The sequence below is a fragment of the Triturus cristatus genome, chromosome 11 (genome assembly GCF_964204655.1).
Source record: "Triturus cristatus chromosome 11, aTriCri1.1, whole genome shotgun sequence".
NCBI lineage: Eukaryota > Metazoa > Chordata > Amphibia > Caudata > Salamandridae > Triturus > Triturus cristatus.
Window position 1 is genome coordinate 210,363,917 of NC_140594.1, and position 14,385 is coordinate 210,378,301.

Sequence of the window (14,385 nt, forward strand, 5' to 3'; positions counted from 1 at the left end):
TAGCTTTTTGTGAAGCATTTGTAATATTTATTGTGTTCCATTTTGCTTCTTGAAGAATATTTCATATCCAACCTCCTACAAGATTTAAGGTTATTTCTATGTAATCCATTCTTTTCTCGAATCCATGAGTATTTTTAAGAAATACATGATTGAGCTCACATAGGACACTTACTATTCTCAGAAATCATAACCATCACCTCATGAGATGCCATCTACACAAAACTAGGCATGCATTTTTAGGTTTCCAAATTTAGCAAGGCTAAATGTACCCATGAGAAAAGAAAACATATTAGATTTGACCTAAATGGATATTTGTTTTTTCGGTAACTTCAAATTCTGGTGTGAATTTCTTATACAATGTTTTTAATTTTTGATGTTTGTTGCAGAAAAATATCCTTGATGAATATGGCCTACGGAGGATAACATTCCTCATAGCACAGCAGGTAAATGGTGGGCTTGGACGGGGTGGTAAATGTTTTAAGTCACCATTTATATTACCTATTCAAGGATGAGCAAAAGGTTAAGTAAAAATAACTGGTAGAATGAAGCTGTAATTTTGACTGATTGTATCTTATTGTTTTTCAAACTGAATAATAAATATGCATCTGATAAATTGTTCATATCAAATTACAGTGCAGGTACGTTTTCGAGCAAAAATATAATGATTGAATATTATCACTCTGTGTAATGTTTAAGGATTTAATATGTAATATTTTCATTCCCACGAAGTATTTTCTGATCCTATTTTAGGTCTTAAACCCAGGTATGCATTTCTTATAACCATCTGAAAGGCCCTTGTACAATGAAGATGGGGTGACCCTGTTATGTTTCATTTAGGTACCCTAATATAGGCCCGGGTAACATCATTCCCTTTCACCTACATCACCTCCCCTACTCTGCACAGTAACGATCCTTTTAGGATTGAACCTTTACCTTGTTCTAGTCCTGAGAGCAGAAGGAGGGTTTTTCTGAACAATAACGTTCTATGACTTCATCTTTAGACTGACACAGAATGAATGAATATTCATAAGAGTTCTTGGAAACCAGGCAGGGGCTACATCCACCTGCATAATATCTATGTACAAGGTTCATCCCGTACGACATCCCCAAACCCAACAATGGCTAATACAAGAAACAATGGACAAAGGAACCCTAGATACTTTTCTGTATAAATACAGCACCTCTTGCTAGTATTAGTTAGAGGGAACCGGGAGTTCCAGGCCGACACACTGACCAGAGATGCTGAGGCTCCTACATGCAGACGCTCCAGCCGACAGTGGTCTAAACATCCCTTGCGGGGTGTCCAACTTGAGACCAGGACGGGGTCCCACCACACTCTTGCTTCGGGTAATGGGGTTAGACTAAACCTAGAGGGATTCCTGGCTTCACACCTACTCACATGCTGGGTACACTTAGGTACCACTAGATAGGCATCGTAGGAGTATGCGCGCTTTCTTTTATCATGCATTTTATATCCATGTATGTGTTCATGACTATTGCAAAATGGTAGAACTGTACTATCCTTTTATAGTCACTGTACTGCTGATCATATATCTCTGCTACTAACGGTTGTCGCAGCACATATATTATACACTAGAAGAAATACTCTGCAATAAATACTTATTGTAAACGCGCCTGACTTTCTTCTGTGTAACTCTCTAAGAGAAACTAAGTGAGCACGAGTGACTGAGTGAAAGGTAGTACATTGTTTCCACGATCCTGGGGGATCAGGGTTGTCATGATCTAAGGTTGCCAGAAACTGTTCTCTCACCGATAAGGGGAGATTATAGTGGCACTGTGAGCTAGCTAATGCAAACAGGCTAACATACGCTGTGGGGGTGCTCAAAGGTAGTCTGCTACCAATCCTACGGTTTGTTATCCAAACGCGCAGGTCCTGCATGGGTAATATAGGAACTACACGACACAGCGCCACCAATGTTGGTTGGGTACTTATTTAACAGTAGAATCTGAGTAGGTCAGTCGTGCAGTTCTCAGAAACCCCTACTCACAAAATACCAGAGACGTATGGAGTGGGTGAGCACAAACTCGGCCACAGCTGAGTAGGCAAAATATCCTAATTATTGGCTGCTGGTTAATCAAGCTTGAAGGACGTAGTGTTCCTAAAAATTGTGCAATAAAAACCTTATCTTTATTTCCTTGAAAAATTATTTTGTGTTCTTACACAATAATGGCTATCCCGGTCTCAGACCCACTACAGCAAATTCTCCACCTCCCAGATGATGAGGATGCAAACACAATAAAAATTGCACCAACATTCAGGCATACTGTCACCCTGAAACTATTAGACAATGGTTAACAAGCTAGTGGTGGTTTGGTAGCTTTCATGATTGAAGCACACAAATCAAACAAAACAGAGGTATTCTATTTGTGGGTTGCATTCCAAGAAGCAGATTCAAGAACACAGACATTACACTCGTACACAGAGGGAGATGCACCATTGGAATATGCCCTGTTCGAGAAAATAGAGATTCCACTCACGTACCAGGAACCTCAATACTGGTTTAAAGGCGCCCTACTCCATGTAAGAGGAGGAGTAAGGCTTGGCCTGTTGGGAAGACCAGGAGCAACATAGCCGATATTAGCAGCCTATACACCTCATCCTGACATAAAAACAATGTCACAAGGAAACTTTACTCACTCAATACAAAGATTTCATTAAAATCTACAGAAACTTGACAAAATTCGTCATGAGGACTTTCACAGTCCAACCAGCAACAGTTGCAACAAATGGAACTCAATCTCAGTGTACAGCAACTAAAATTACTCCACAAACATTACACACAGTAATGGGCAAAATGCCCACGAAACACGGACAAATTCCATTCTGGGTAACTCAGAAAATAATACAGTTAGAGGCAGTATTCCTGGATACTACCCCATTTGAAAAACACAGAATGCTAACAATCTGCTTGCCCATAGGGATAGCACCACAATTAGAAGATTGTACCACTTGGGGTACAGTCTTTGCTGCGATTTATACGAGGACTCATGGTATTCCTTCATTAGCGGTGATACCGGATGTATTGAGACAAATACAAAATGAGCACAGGGCAGAGCCTGCTCTGAACTTAGGGATGAAGTTACTAAATAACTATGACCTGGTATCAGCCATAATACTAGCTAATATTAAAAGGAAAGCAGCGTCCGTGGCAATCACCAACGCCTAAGGGAGTTCAGTCCGTTAGACCAACCACATGAACTACCCAAAATAATTGAAACTGTGTATGCAGAATTAGACAGACAGTTTGGGGGGGAAAGTTTTAAAACCACAACTGATAGGCAGTCCTGAAAAGGACACTTCTAAGCAGACACCTGCTTTTCTAAAAAGAAGTGGGATAATAAAAAACTTTACAGAAAAAAGATCTCAATCCCAAGGTAGATCTCCTCCACAGGAGCACTCTGAAATGAGTAACAACCTTAGTAATAGGGATAATATTAGGAAACCTGACAGGTATCAGGATACTGATACACGTTCCTCTCGTTCCATTCAGGGCTCGACGAATGACTCAGAGAGAGAAGGACGGTCAGACCACAAAGAAGAGCGTAGTAAGTCCAGAGACAAACCGCACGCTCAAGACTATACTTTCAAAAAAGAAGAAAAGCCAAAATCAAAACCTCAGTTTAAAAAGAAGAAAGTCGCAGGCCTGAAGATCAGTCATGCCCAGAATTCTGAGGACACAACTTCTGAATGGGGAACGGGCTCTGACGATCCTAGACAGTGCAGCAGAAGAAATAATAGCTCTCCAAAACTCGAAGGAATTTCTGGTGACAGCGGACTTGAATGATTACATCACGGTGGAAACACCAGATAAAAAGGTGAGCGTCCCACCTAAGTTGCATGAAAGAACACTTCGGATGGTGGGGGGACAAGCGAAAAGTCAAAGGTCTCTTTTGGAAGAACCTGTCATATGGTTATGACAGTCTGTTAGCTGTACAAGATTTGTCACCAGCATTCGTTATGGAGTGCCCCAGGGGAGAAAGTATAATTTTTCCAGCTTTCTCCGACCTCGTTTCCATTCATCTTAAACACACATATGCACGGGAGTGGGCAGTAGCCCAAGCTCCAGCATAATAAATATTCAAATCATGCCGGATGGGATGAGAATTCAGCCCACCACGTGATCGCATTAAAAGTGTCACCAAATGCACAAAGACAATATCCAATAAAGCAAGAAGCTAAAAAACAGGTCAGGGAGATCTTGGATCAACTTGAGTATCAAGGGGTCATTGAACCATGCACCTCACCAATGAACAATCCTTTGTTTACCGTATCAAAACCGGACAATACATATTGTCTAGTTTTAGATTACAGAGATTTAACCCTTTCGCTGCGGCGGGAATTCCGCCGCAGCGCTGGGGGGTGCGGGGGGGCAGCGCGGTGGCGCTGTGCTCATGACGGAGCCGCTCCGTCATGAGCCACGGTTGAGCTGTGCTCATGACGGAACGGTTCCCTCATGACTCCGCCCATTTGCGTTGTCCCCCCGCACAGGCGGGGAAACCGCGCCGCGTAGGCGGAGCGGCCGCCAACGGCCGTGACATGACGGAACCGTTCCGTCATGAGCACACGGCAACCGTGGCTCATGACGGAGTGGCTCCGTCATGAGCGGGGAAGGGGTTAAACACATGCACAAAGACATTCGCTGTCCAAATGAATAACATTGTGCAGACAAAATACAAAAACTACACTTGTCTCCCTCAGAGGTATTTTCAGCAAGGATAACTGAGTTACTCCAAAATTTTGATGAAGAAGCATTGTCCTATGTTGATGATATTTATCTGACGGACGATGACTTAAAAAGGCACTTGAGCAGAGTGAGCAACATTATTATGGGATTCGCCTCAGAGGGCTACAAATTTAACTTAAAAAAAATCTAAAATCTCCCCCCTCAATGTCATCTTTTTAGGATATGAGCTTTCAAGTGAAGGGGAAAAGTCTGGCAGCTAACTTTTTAGAAAAGTGTGCGCTGCTCCAACCTCTAAAATCATATTTTTTTTTACAATCTATACTGGGATTCCTAAATTTCGGCAGAACATACATTTTGGATTACGCAGAAAGAGTGAAACCTTTCTACGACTTAATAAAACCTGACTTTTCAGTTAGACAATGGACACAGGAGCGCACAAATATCTTGCGTTCACTACAAGAAGGTATGATAGCTTCAAAACACTTACAAACACGCGTAAACGTATGCCACTTGGTGATCCGTGTAATAGCGGGTCAATGCGGGTACACCTACTTAACCTTTAATGAAGGCGAAGTACCAATCGCATACAAAACACACCTGTACACAAACGCAGAAATGCGTTTCACTTCAACAGAGAAAATCCTAACAGCAGTTCAGACCTCTGTAGCAAGAGAAAGAGCACTGGCTCAGGGGAAACGCATAACTGTTGTAACCCCGGTACCGGCTTTAGAAGCTGTTACAAAGGCTAGCATTCTAAATGCAAACGCCTCACATCCGAGATGGATACAATGGGCTAATTCTCTTACTACAACGTATGTTGAATACAGATTTGATCCAAGTCTAAAAACACAAGCATTCCTGCAATACAACCAAGAATTTCCTCTACCAAATGAAATCATGCCTCTCGATCAGTATGAATATATCATTTACACTGACGGATCTGCTCAACCGGCCATAGGGAGTAAGCAACAATACAGCGCAGTATGTGCTATCATTAAAGATCGCATGCGGGATGGAAAGTTCAAACCAAGTTGCACAAAAACGCAATCTCTAGGAGACTGCACGGCACAGTTGGCAGAGTTAAAAGCACTAATACTGGCACTTGTAAACACGGATCACGAATTCCCCACACTAATTATGTGTGATTCGTTTTACTGTGTGCAGTCATAGAATGAATATCGACATCATTGGGATGGGAACAGAACGGGTTCAAAGACGCAAAACGTGGCGCAATTAAGCATAAAATGCTATGGGAACAGGTAGTGGAGTTGAAAAACGAACTACCAAAGGCTCACATGATTCATACACTGAGTCATCAGCGTGATGGCATTCACGTTGAAAGGAATTCATTGGCTGATGAAGCCGCAAAGAGGGCTGTACACACAGCTTCTGTAGCTGCAATCACTCATTCAAAAACGAGTATAAATGGTGAGATTATGGTTGCTGTCATTGCTTCGTGCAAAGACAGCTCAGCAGTACCAAACAGATCTCCACTCAAGTATTTCTACAAGTTAGATGCAAACAACATTCCTTATGCTCAGATTCCTGGAGTGGGGGATAGAGTAATTCCAAATATGGATCGTAGACTAGATTTGATTGTTGCAGCACACGAGAGTTTGGGTTCTGCGCATACAGGCGTTACAGAAACTATTTCATTATTGAAACAGTGCAACTGGTGGCTAGGTCTAACAAAACAAACTAAGGACTATGCCTTTAAATGTGACATGTGCCAGCAGATGAAAGGCTCCACCATAACACGCCTGGCTCAGACACCATTATTAAAATCAGACAAACCTCTTGCCTCTGTATATCTGGACCACTGCGGCGCCCTACAATCTGATGGGACTTACAAGTATATCTTGGTGGCAATAGATTCATGCTCCTGATTCCAATGGGTTTGGCCTCAGCGCTCGGCTGACGCTCCAACTGTTATCAAAGATTTGCCAGTCTTTATAGGGACATACACAGTTGGCACGTTACATTCTGACAGTGGCCCGACATTTAGCTTTCGGGCTTACAAAGGGGCCATGGAAAGTATGGGCGTATCATTGTGGTACTCCTCTCCGTACCATCCTAAGGGAAAGTCGGTCGTGGAGAGGAAAAACCGGGACTTAAAGCAATCTTTAACAGCTAGGATATTAGGCAAGGGCGGTAGTTGGGTCAATCACTTATATGGGGTACAGAGAGCCCTCAAGAACTAGCCAAGAAGTTCTCTAGGGGGTGCCACTCCTTACGAGGTCCTATTTGTGACGAGAATGTGGGTACCTGATCTTGATTGTGAAGGCGCAGTGGCGGATGAGAAACCATTTGATATCCATGATCGTTTGGCTGTTTTACAGGATCTAAATGAATCCAGGACCACTACCAAGTAACGTCCACATGAAACACAGACCGCCACTGGGGAAGTCAAGGCAGTCACGGCAAGACCTGTCTGGATCCCAAAAGTCAAGGATCTGGTCAGAGAGAAAATAGCGGACAAAAAATAATCTGGACCATCACGCAGAATGCCTTTTCCTGTCCTAGCAATTCAAAGAACAAGAAATGTGCTTTTGCTGCCTCTTGCCGGGAAAAAGGAGAAAAGATTAGTCTCAATCGACTTAATCAAACCACACTATGTGGCCGATACTAAACAGTAGGCCTCGTGGACTCCACAGTAGCAGACGTCCTCCTCTAGCTACAATCCAAGAAGTTCAAACAGAAAGACTTATCACATTCAAAGAGCCTACTGTACGGAATGAAGGACTATGCAACAATGCTATGGAACTCGTTCCTCTTGAACCCGAAGTTCAACTTCAGAATCAAACTCAAAATAATAACCAGGTTGCATCTAGACCTAATACAGACGTCTACGTCAACATGTCTTGACGAGAGCAAAATAGGATTTCAACAAATCCTGATGCAATTCCAACAATTGATCAAACTGCTTCTGGCTACTTCATGAACTTTGATACGTTTTCCTTGGATCCAAGTGAACCGGAAACGACACCAGCCCAACAAATACTCAAGCAACACATCAAGAACTTTATGCACTTTCTTAAAAAGACTTACCTGGTATCGCCTTGGGTAGAACTCTGGGTAATTACTGGGATACTGTTCTTTCTTTTCTGGCTAGGCTTAGTTATAACTTTTAGCATGCTTATTAATGGACGATCCTTTCAGCAAAGCTCTACAGCCCAAAAGGTCAACTTGATTCTGAAGCCACATCAGTCATCACATCGTGAACAAAGAGACTTGTCATCAGTGAACATTACAGCAGTTGCTATACGGACGGTATCGTTTGGGACAAGGTTTATTTCAATATATTCGGCCCGACCAAACTTTTAAAAAGTTCTCATGGATTTAAAATTTCATTAAGGAATATCAGTACCTCCAGTACATTTTCTGATGATTGAGACACACATATCTGATTTAGAGAAAACTGCCGTATTTCCGAACACTGATATGCTATAAGGTACTTCAGACTATGACACTTTGTAGTGTTACCAACATTATGGTCATCATTTCCTACACAAATCTATAACACCTAGAAATGTTTTGAGTACCAACAGCGGGAACATTGCCCTACACCACCAAAAAGTAGCTCGCAAACAGTTGCACAGAAATGTTCAAATTTTTCAAGGGTGTAACACCACTGACCCGACATCATATTATTATAAGGTTGCACCAACATCAGCACTGAAAATTAAGTTGACAAACACCAAACAGATTTACTCTGCTTCCTTTATATAGCCCATGTGTCTGAACAGGGTTTTGACCTAAGGAAGAACACAATAGACTTAAAATCAGTCTGGGGTTCTAGGGACTGGCAAGTCCAGGGAACAGAAGCACTATTTAGAGCATGCCTCATTCCACAGCAGATGATATTTCTAAACTCAACATCACAGGAAGGGGCAACAGTAGATGACATTTTACAGTACAATAGATCAGACCCTAATTGGAAAGGGTGGTTGGTTTGGCCCTTAGACACGAATAGATGCCAAGAAAGATTCTGGGGTATCATCGACGGGTTTATTATCCACAGGCCAGACCCACGCTATGTACAAAGAGAACAATCTGAAAGAGATACGTTAGTGATAGATTCCTTACCTTAGAATATCCCCATGCATCCGACTGGATCTGGAAAGTTTTTCGGCAGCAGTACCACCGCGCGTCGGTAGGTGGTGTTGTGCGGCTCCGCGTCCATCGCTGGTGTCGTAAGCGCCGTGATGACGTCACGGAGACTACTTAGGCACCACCCATGCGCGCTGACTTCAGTTCTTTCTTTTTCTGCGCCAGCATGCGCAGATCCAGTTAGAGCGTACCTTAGTCACTTTTTGACTGACTTTTTTGAGACATTTGTCTCTACTTCTTTGAGTTTTGACTCCTGGTGCCACGAAGGGATGCCTGGTTTTAAGTCCTGCGGGGCCTGTACGATGTCGGTGGCTGACCCCCATGGTGTCTGTCTCTACTGTCTGGAGCGCGACCATGACTCTTGGTTATGTTCCGACTGTCTGGCCATGGCTCCGAAGGCTTTGCGGGAGCGGTCCGGAAAGCTGCTGGAGGCCAGGCAGTCATCTCCATGCCGTTCAAGGTCCAGGGGTCGCTCGAGGGACCGACCGCGGAGCCACCATTATCGCTCCTCGGGGTCCAAGTCTTCATCCACGGAATCGGGTAAGAAACATCATAAGGAAAAGTCGAAGAAACGCGTTCGCTCTCCGACGTCCCCCCCGTCGGTCTCCGGACGCGGACGAGGGGGTCAGGGGTCATTCCCCTGCGTCTCCGTTGGAGCCTGGGAGTCCCGCGGCCTACCCACCTTATTCGGGTCCGTCGGCGACTCCGGCCCAGGTGCAAGAGTTTCTTGCTGCCATGAACCGCCTGTTCAGTCCTAAGGCGCCAGCCGGTGCGTCTTTGGGCCCCACGGTCCCTTTTGAGGGCCCTTCATTGCCTCCGGTTCCACCGCCGGCGCCGCAAGGTCCTCCTCTGGCAGCTCTGGCCCCGGTGCCTCTGGGTCCTCCGCCAGCGGCTCCGGCCCCGGCGCCTCAGGGTCCTCCGCCGGCGGCTCCGGCACCCCCTGTGGCTCCGTTCCTGGCGCCGCCATGGGTTCAGTTTGTTCCACCTTCATCCTTGCCTGAATTCCCGGGCAATTTTGCCCCGGCTTGGGACCCTAATTGGGACATGGAGCCGGATCCATACGCCGTTGGAGCACTTGTTTTCCCCTGTGCCTTCCCCGCCGCTCCTGCCCGTACCACAGGCCGTGGAGGAGGGGGATAACTGGGAGGAGTCGGAAGACCCTCTTGCACGGCAGTGCGAGTCTGAAAATGAGTGGGTGGAAGACTCGGAGGACGCAGGCGGCCTTGACCTCTCCTCCGAGTCTGGATTGATGTCTCCTTCCGCCATCAAGGAGGAGGGGGCCACGTATACCATGGTGCTCCGTAGAGTGGCAGAGGCTCTTGATCTGCCTACTGTCACTCACAAGACCAACCTCCTTACTGAGGTGCTTCAGCCGGCGGCAAGTTCTATGGAACCTCTGCTCCCATTTAATGAGGCCTTGATAGATGTTTTGCTTGGCACCTGGTCTACACCAGCCACTGGAGTTCCTGTGGATAAAAACGTGGCCAGGTGTCATCGCCCGGCACCAGGTGACCCGGCCTTTCTCACAAATCATCCCTCTCCGGAGAGCCTGGTCATTCAGGCCTCCACTTCTCTGAGTGCGTTTTCTACCGTCCCGCCGGATAAGGAATCTTAAAAGCTGGAGCAGTTTGGCAAGAGGCTGTTTTCCTCTGCCAGCTTGGGGCTGCGGTCAGTCAACACCGCATGCCTTTTGGGCCGCTACTCTCACGCTGTGTGGGACACAGTGGCGCAGACACTGCCCCAGTGCCCAGAAAAAGTTCGGGCTGTGCTTTCTCAGGCGGTGGCGAAGGGAAAGGATGCCGCGAAGTATGCCATTCAGTGTGGCCTGGACACCGCAGATTCTTTAGGGAGAGCGATCTCCAGAACTGTGGCCTATACGTTGCCATGCCTGGCTGCGGTCCACTGGGTTTTCGGGGAATGTCCAGAGTTCCCTTATGGACGTGCCTTTTGATGGTACTCGCCTGTTTGGAGCCAAGGCAAACCGTGCGCTGGAGCGTTTCAAGAACTCTCTGTCAACGGCCAAGTCCTTGGGTCTCTCTACCACACGCCCGGCCACGTCTACCTTTCGTGGCCATGGAAGGGGCGCCTGCGCAGAACCAAACTCAGCGCGGACGTGGGCGTGGTGGCCGCACAGGGGGCCAGCGTGTGGGTCAGTCCACCTCCGCTCCCGCAGCATCCGCCTCGAAACCTTCCTAGTCCGAGCTCTGGGGTGCACCCCACGCCAGTGGGCGGCAGGATTCGTCGTTACCTCCCCCACTGGCATTCTGTCACTTCCGACAAGTGGGTGCTGCAACTCGTCCGAAGGGGTTATTCCCTCCCCTTCGAGTCTACCACCCCCAGCCATGCCACCTCAGTTCCACCGCATGTCGGGGGATTACTTTGCGCTTCTCCAACAGGAAGTCATGGCCCTCTTGGCCAAGGGGGCCATCAAGCGTGTTCTTGGGCCAGAAGTAGGACGTGGTTGTTATTCCCACTACTTTCTGGTCCCCAAGAAGGACAAGGGGGGTATGCCCCCCATCTTGGACCTCAGGAACGTCAATCGCTTCCTCCAGAAGGAGAAGTTCAAGATGTTCACTCTGGCTCAGGTCTTGGCTGCACTGGACCCTGGAGACTGGATGGTAGCGTTGGACTTGCAGGACGCATATTTTCACATCCCCATCCTGCCGGCCCACCGGCGTTACCTGCGGTTCACGGTAGGCCGGGAGCATTTTCAGTTTGCCGTGCTTCCCTTCGGCCTTACCAGCACCCCTCGGGTGTTCAGGAAGGTGATGGCGGTGGTCGCAGCTCACCTGCACAGGTCAGGGGTGTCAGTCTTCCCTTACATCGACGACTGGTTGCTGAAGGCAGGCTCGCCCCAGGTAGTCGTCAACCACCTTCAGACTACGGCGATCTCCTGCATTTGCTGGGGTTCTCCATCAACGTGCCGAAGTTGCACCTGAGTCCTTCTTAGAAGCTCCCCTTCATCGGAGCGGTTCTGGATTCAACGCTGTTTCGGGTTTATCCTCCCGAGCAGCGAGTCCGGGATATTCAGGCTATGATTCCGATCTTTCCGCCTCTATCCCAGGTTTGTCAGGATGACCCTCCGGCTCCTGGGCCTGATGGCCTCATGCATCCTGCTAGTGCAACATGCCAGATGGAATATGCAGGCTCTGCAAGGGGACCTGAAGTTCCAGTGGGCACAGCATCAGGGCAACCCGTCCGATCATGTCCAGACAATTGCAGTGGTGGCTCACGAATTGCGATTGGGTCAATGGCAGATCCCTCTTCGTTCCCCAACCGGAGCACACAGTGGTGACGGATGTGTATCTCCTGGGATGGGGTGGCCACTTGGGAGAGACGGAGATCAGAGGCCTCTGGTCTCCGGCGGAGTCCTGGCTCCATATAAATCTGTTGGAGCTTCTGGCGATCCGACTTGCACTGAAGGTATTCCTTCCCTCTGTCCGGGGAAGTGTTGTGCAGGTGTTCACGGGCAACACCACCGCCATGTGGTATTGCAACAAGCAGGGCGAGATGGAGTCGTGGACCCTATGTCAGGAGGCTTTGCGCCTCTGGAGATGGCTGGAACATCAAGGCATTACCTTGGTGGTTCAACACCTGGCAGGTTCTCTGAACGCCAGGGCGGACAAACTCAGCCGCCAGTGCTTGATGGATCACGAATGGCGTCTGAACTCGGACGTGGCGCAAGGTCTCTTTTTGCAGTGGTAAGAGCCTTGGTTAGATCTATTCGCCACCGAAGAGAATGCGCAATGTCATCAGTTCTGCGCGTTGGATTTTCCAAGGCGGCAGTCGCTTGGCGATGCTTTTCGTCGTGAGTGGAGTTGCGGTCTGTTGTACGCCTTTCCGCCTATACCACTTCTACCCAGAGTGCTGAAGAAGATTCGGCGCGACCGAGCCCAAGTCATTCTTGTGGCTCCCGATTGGGCACAAAGATACTGGTATCCGGAGCTACTCAACATGGCAATCAATCCCCCGATCCGACTGCCTCTTCAGGAGGATCTTCTGTCGCAGCAGTAGCGGATGGTCCTCCACCCAAACCTGTCCAGCCTCCACCTCCATGCGTGGAGATTGAGCGGCGACAGTTGACAGCTTTCGATCTTCCTCCTGAAGTCTGTGATGTCATTCTGGCAGCCAGGCGTCCCTCCACTAAAACGGTATATGCCTGCAGGTGGAACAAGTTTGTGGCATGGTGCACAGCTAAGGCTGTGGATCCACTTTCTGCCCCTCTTTTCGAAGTCCTTCTGTTCCTTCTTTCTTTGGCCCAGCAGGGCTCTGCTCTGGGCACTATCAAAGGTTATTTTTCGTCCTCACCGCCTTTCTACGGGTTCCAGATAGGCCTTCTCTTTGTAAGTCCCCGGCAGTTAACCGTTTCCTAAAAGGCATTACGCACACGTTTCCTCCCGTGCCGTTCATAATGCCTCAATGTGACTTAAACCTTGTCTTGACATATCTGATGTGCGCTCCCTTCGAGCCCCTTCATAACTGTCCTTTGCGTCTTCTTACTCTCAAGACGACTTTCCTGGTAGCTATCACCTCTGCCAGAAGAGTGAGCTTCAGGATATTTCTTCCAAACCTCCTTTCCTTTCCATTCATCTGGACAAGGTGGTTTTAAGGACCCGTCCTTCTTTCTTGCCAAAGGTTGTCAAGCCCTTCCACATAGGGCAGACCATCACTTTGCCAACCTTCTTTCCGCATCCTTCAGAAGAGGAAGAGAGGCTCCACCGTCTGGACCCAAAATGTGCGCTTTTGTTCTACCTGAAGCGCACACATCAGTTCCGGGTGGATGACCAGCTCTTTGTTGGCTACGTGGGTGCCAAAAAATGTCGGGCAGTGCACAAACGGACCATCTCTCGGTGGGTCGTTCTCTGCATCAAAGCCTGTTACTCGTTGGCTAAGAAGGAGCCTCCTGTGGGGCTGCGTGCCCATTATACCCGGGCAACAGCAGCCACTACTGCCTAGGGACGCGGCATCCCCTTGCAGGACATTTGTCAGGCAGCTATGTGGGCCTCGCTGCACATGTTTACCAAGCATTACTGCCTTGACAGTCGGGTCCGGAGAGACAGCTTCTTTGCCCGTTCTGTTCTCCGTGACTTTCTGGTGTAATCTATTCGCAGACCCATTGTATTGCTGGGGTATCTATTCTAAGGTAAGGAATCTATCACTAACGTGTCTCTTTCAGATTCACAAGTTACTACTTGTGTAACGATATATCTGTGAGAGACATTCGTTAGTGATAGATTCCTTACCACCCCACCCATCCTCCCCATTCTGCGAACTGATTTCTAGGGTTAAGGTCATGCCTTTCAGGTCCCTAGTTTCATGGCACCAGTGGTTGGTTTCTGGCATGGCTCTGCGTTCCTGGCACGGAAAGTCGTGTACAGAACTGATGTCAGCGCGCATGGGTGGCACCTAAGTAGTCTCCGTGATGTCATCTTGGCGCTTACGACGCCAGCGATGGACACGGAGCCGCATGACGCCACCTACCGATGCGCAGGGGTACTGACGAAAAACTTTCCGGATCCAGTCTGACGCCTGAGGATATTCTAAGGTAAGGAATCTATCACTAACTAAT

The 14,385-nt window shown here is 47.8% G+C and overlaps 1 protein-coding gene across 9 annotated transcripts in view; it reads left to right on the top strand.

Moving 5' to 3' along the window:
• Positions 1-14,385, top strand: part of ACACB (acetyl-CoA carboxylase beta) — a 2,187,049-nt gene that overhangs the window by 1,219,869 nt on the left and 952,795 nt on the right. For all 9 annotated transcript variants that reach the window (XM_085633342.1, XM_085633341.1, XM_085633344.1 and 6 more), the window contains one exon: positions 387-443. In XM_085633342.1, coding sequence (XP_085489468.1) covers positions 387-443 — 57 coding nt within the window. The remainder of the gene's footprint in view (positions 1-386; positions 444-14,385) is intronic.